Source organism: Nelusetta ayraudi, unplaced genomic scaffold, assembly GCF_046127955.1.
Source record: "Nelusetta ayraudi isolate G7.1 ecotype Tasmania unplaced genomic scaffold, CSIRO-AGI_Nayr_v1 ptg000070l, whole genome shotgun sequence".
Taxonomy (NCBI): Eukaryota; Metazoa; Chordata; class Actinopteri; order Tetraodontiformes; family Monacanthidae; genus Nelusetta; species Nelusetta ayraudi.
Genome location: NW_027466120.1, coordinates 2,655,001 through 2,660,000, shown reverse-complemented (window position 1 = coordinate 2,660,000; position 5,000 = coordinate 2,655,001). Strand labels below are relative to the sequence as shown.

The following is a 5,000-nucleotide window of genomic DNA, read 5'->3' as shown; positions in this document are numbered from 1 at the left end:
GCTGCGGCTCAGCCCCCCCCACCCCCCCCCCATCTCTGACAGCGCCGGCACATCTCCAGACGCCCGCGGTTTCCCTCCTCGCCTCTCCCTCTCATTCTCTCCTTCTTCACCTATCACGCCACTTTTTTCTCCTCCCTCCCTCCCTCCCTCTCTCTCTCTCCTTCTTTTTTTGCCTCCCCCCCCCCTTCTCATTCCCAGAATCTGCATTTCTGAGGCATCTGCCTCGTACACAGGTACACGAGGAGCGCAGTGTCTGTGCTAAAGGGAGGGAGGGAGATAAAAAAAAAAAAAAAAATTACAATATATTTCTAACAGCTACTATCTGTGTGTGTGTGTGTGTGTTTTGCAGATGACCTTCTAGGCAAGAGGAGGAGCTTCTCCCCCAACAGCAGCAGCGAGTGCCCCTCCGACAGCAAGAAGTCCCGCAGCGCGTCGCCCAAAGGTGAGAGCTGCAAAACGCCTCTGCAGAGTCTGCCATCGTTTTTTTTCTTTTGGTTTTTAGAAAAAAACAAAAGAAACAAAATCAAATCAGTGAGACGGAGAATCCAGCCAGCGTGGAACCGCTTCATCTGGATCCATATTGATCACGTGACGAACGCGGTACGTTAGCGGAGGGTCAGCGTAAGGTTAGCAGAAGGTTAGCGGAGGGTTAGCTTGTCGCTAAACTTCCATAGCAGGCACTTCTTTCCTGCGGCCGCTGATAATGATGGTGTACAGATTTTAAAACTTTGCCTGGGATGTTTTTCGAGTGTGGAGCGTTGGTGACGCGAGCCCTGTTTTGAATTTTAAGCTTAAAATTAAATTCAGGACCCCCAAAAGTTGTGTTGAAAAGTTATTGTTTTACACTTTTAAATTGTCTTTAGCTGGCTCGTCCAAGAACGAGTCAACTTTGTAGTTCAAGCATAATATATATTCAAATTAATATGGAAACCCCCACCCAATGCAAAATTAGAGAAGAAGGTGAAGAAACTTCATATGAATAACAATAGATGAATATAAAATAGATTATTTTATAAAGTGCAGTGTTGATGAAATGTGCGCTCCTCTTTTTTTTTGGTACATGTATTTCCACTGAATCACATCTAAATCTTAAAGGAGGCAGTCAGGCAGAGTCTTCCAGGCATTGGGTGCTCAGCACCCCTAAAGCTCTGGTCCTGGAATCACCCCTGGTACAGAGGATGTTTCAAAGCACCAACACAGTTTGAAAACATTGACGGATAAATAAAAAACAGGCTTTCAACTTTAAACTTTCGCAGCTCTCGAATGCATAAATCTGGCGGCAGAAAACACGAAATAATATTCGAGGCCGATCTTCTTACGCAACCTTCATTAGGGCCCCTTTCTCTCGCCTCGCCACCGCGTAAACAGGAACTCACCGGAAACGACGGCGCCCCCCTGTGTGTGTCGCCGCAATCTGGCCCGCGTCCTTCATTATTCATGTGCGACCATTTGGTGCGGTGTAGCGCCGCGCGCTCGGAGAGGAACTGGCCGCTGCGGGCCCGGCCAGGCTGGAGGAAGACTTCCTGTCTGATGCATTAAACAGCAGGCGGCGGCCGCGGAAAAAAAAAGAAAAAAAAGAAAAAAAAAGGAAAAAGGAGCCGTCTGCACATCCAGCCGAGGCCTCTGGAGACACCTGGACGCACAGGACGGCCGGCACACTGCTGATTACCCGAATAAAATGTTGAAATCATGTGCTGGAAAACAGATAGTTGGGAGTGATTGTGTAAATGTAGACGTCAGATTGATTGCAGGGCTCGCCCTCTGGGTGACCTCTGGCAGACAGCGGCCCCGCCTGGAGCCGCTTACTCACTGCTTATTCCTGGACATCATGGACTCGCTCACTCTGGGCTTTTTTTTTTTTTTTTTTCTGTTTTGCGTGGTTGTCTTTTGTTTTAGGGCTTTAAGGTCTATATTTCTAGGTCTTTATTTTTCTGCTGCAGCCCTGCGCCGTAAATGATCCCAAAAACTGATAAACAGCATAATTAGCCCTCTGTTTGCAAAAAAACACCACACAAAACACAGTTACAGATTCTTTAGGCTTTAAAGATCATCAGCTTTTCACCACTAAATGGCTCCAAAAAAAAGCATTCCTTGGAGACGCAAAGGCCTCGTGCACTTTGTGACATCACTAAGGGCTGACTTCCACTAATGTTTTTTTTTTTTTTTTTACATTGACTTTCTGAAAAAGCCCAGCAGACGAAAGAAGTTGTTATGGATATTGCACTGTAGTCAAATTTGCATCATACAGGACCTTTTTTTTTTTTTCTCAAACTTGCTGCTTGCACATTGCAAATTTTTCTGCTTTGCACGTCAAGAAAGAAAAAATATTAAAACCCCAGTGACAAACTGGTTTGTGTGTGTGTGTGTGTGTGTGAGAAAAAGGCCCGTCAGCGTGGATGATTTTGTGCTGCTGCCTTGACCTCCATCCACACCCACACCAGGACGGCGCACCTGCGTGTGTGTCACAGCGTCTCCGCGCCACGCTCGGGGAGAGATGCCGTCACATAACAATAATAAACGCAGGTGGAGACGCCGGGAGAGATAAAGACAGAGAAGGGGGAGGCGGAGGAGGGGAAGCGGGGGGGGGGGAGGGCGCCAGGAGCCAGGCGTCGAGCGTCGCCTCGTAAAAACTGATGTCTGTTTTTCTTTCCGCGCACAGCCGGCACCTCGGGTTGCGTCAAGAGGGCGAGAAAAACTTTCGACAGGCGCGGACCGGCTGTGCGTCTGTGTGTGTGTGTGTGTGCGTGAGTGCAAACACACACACGCACACACACTCTCCCGGAGACGCACGCGCCTGTACTTGAGGTGCTTGGGAGGATTAGCAGGAGCTTGGCGTCGGAGACGGCGATGCTCGCATGCTGGCTTCCTGCTCCCCACCTACCGGCAGCGGCAGCAGCAGCGGCAGCAGCAGCGGCGGCGGCAGCAGCAGCAGCAGCAGAAACAGCAGCAGCTCCTCCGCTCCTCAGCGCCACTCCTGCACGCCTGCCCGGGGCCAGGCTCAGGTTTCAATAAGGAGGAGGCTGGTAAAAATAACCCGGCTTTCTTCTGCTGCTCCTGCCTCCTCCTCCTCCTCCTCCTCCTCCACGAACTCCCTAGTCACCTCCCCCCACCCCCGACCCCCACCTCCTCCCCACCGCTACCTTAGATCATGTTACTATTGACAGACGGAGGGAGGAGGGAGGTCAGAGGCAGAGATTAAGTGTAGGGACTGACAGCTAGATGGATATCTCGCGCCGCATCGTCCTCCTGGAGGAACACCTGAAACACCGCTGAGCGTCACGCACGCACACACACACACACACACACACACACACACACACACATCAATCAGCATTTTTCTCCATTTATTTGGTCTTTTTCTGTAATCTATGTTAAAACAAATGAAAGTGCCAAGCTGAGTTCTGGGCCCAGTTCAGAGTCAGGCGGGGATTTGTTTGCGTGGGCAGTTTGGGTTCGGATGTGAATCCTGGCTGATATTTAAGGAAGCGGCTCCCGAGCATGAATATCTCTGCGTTTTTTTAAATCCTAAAATAAGTCACTCTCATTATTCTGATTATTACTTGCATGAGAAAAATGAACCTGTGGATGATTCAGATGGCTGAAACTTTTCAATTCAGCTCACTCTTCACGCCAAGCAGACGACAATAAAAAACGGCTCCACCAGTGGCAAAGAGTTCAGCTGAAGTTGAACTCAAATGCGATTCCGGCCCGTATTGAATCATAAATTCTCTGCGGCCCGACGACTGAAGCTGCCACGTGACGTCTCTCTCTCTCTCTCTCTCTCTCTCTCTCTCTCTCTCTCTCTCTCTCTCTCTCTCTCTCTCGCCGGATTCCTCACAATCACGACAGACGCGGCGACCAAACTCCGGTTAAAGAAATAAGGCCGTCCACTGAATCGCTGCCTCGCCGACGGCAGCTGATTGGCAATAATGTATAACTGACACCCTCCCTCTCTCCTCCCCCCCCCCTCCCCACTCCTCAGAGAGCTCCGGCAGCCCGGCGGTGGAGGCGGGCGGCAGCCACATGAGCCCAGAGGAGCACTACAGACGCATGATGTCAGCGCTGAGCGAGCCGGGCTCCTACGAGGAGCAGCAGCAGCGGCTCCACCAGCTGGCCAGCATCATGGGCCTGCCGGGCCACGGTCAGTACACACACACACACACATACACAGAAACAGCTGCACTCATGTCCACCACCAGTGGACATAATATATGTATATCTGGGGGGGGGGGTCCACATCCTCCTGATTGTTACTCAGTACCAGTCTCTAGGTTTCCTGAACATGCAGGAGGCCTCTAATAACAACGGTGACATCACTTTCCATCCATTCCTCTGCGAGTCCCAATGTTTTTGCCCCTCTTTTAAAGACCCGCCTTAAAATTTTGCTTTGAGGCTTCCAGGGGGTCTCATGGGTTAATTGGACCCCTCCTGGTACCTCCTTGTGTTTCTCACACTGCCCACCACATTTGCCACCATGCACCCAGTTTTTTTCTTTTCTTTTTGTATTTTTACATTCAGCGCAGCGTCTTCCCCTCCTCCAAGTCAAACCCCACTCCGCTAAAACACCCCAACGTGCCTTAATTCGGGTTTTTTTCTTGACGATTATTTGAAACTAACTTGCGAGTTAGTTTCAAGGAACCCGGAGATCGACTTCAAAACCTGCAAAAAGAAAAAGATTTTCTCTCTCTTTCTCTCTCTCTCTTTGCAAGAGCGCTTGGCGGCGGCTTCCTCTTCTGTCACCTGTCAGCCGAGTCGCCCAGACGCACTCGTGCTTTGTTACCCCCCTCCCCACGCCTCGCTCAGGGTGGCGCGGCGAAACGGCCCGCCGCCGCTTTGGTGAAGCGAAAGCCACGCCCAGGAGCCCACCAACCCCGCTCGCTCGTTCGCTCGCTCGCTCGCCCTTCCGCTCGCCCCGGGGAGACGGCTGACGTCTGTATTTGCGGCGCTTGCACACCCCGGTGTCAGACTGTCACTCGGGCTGATTTCTGACCACCATGGAT

At 51.1% G+C, this 5,000-nt stretch overlaps 1 protein-coding gene across 1 annotated transcript in view; it reads left to right on the top strand.

Annotated features, from left to right (window-relative positions):
• samd11 (sterile alpha motif domain containing 11) overlaps positions 1 to 5,000 on the top strand; it is a 57,200-nt gene that overhangs the window by 32,621 nt on the left and 19,579 nt on the right. The window contains exons 5-6 of the mRNA XM_076041767.1: positions 350 to 442; positions 3,983 to 4,141. Coding sequence (XP_075897882.1) covers positions 350 to 442; positions 3,983 to 4,141 — 252 coding nt within the window. The remainder of the gene's footprint in view (positions 1 to 349; positions 443 to 3,982; positions 4,142 to 5,000) is intronic.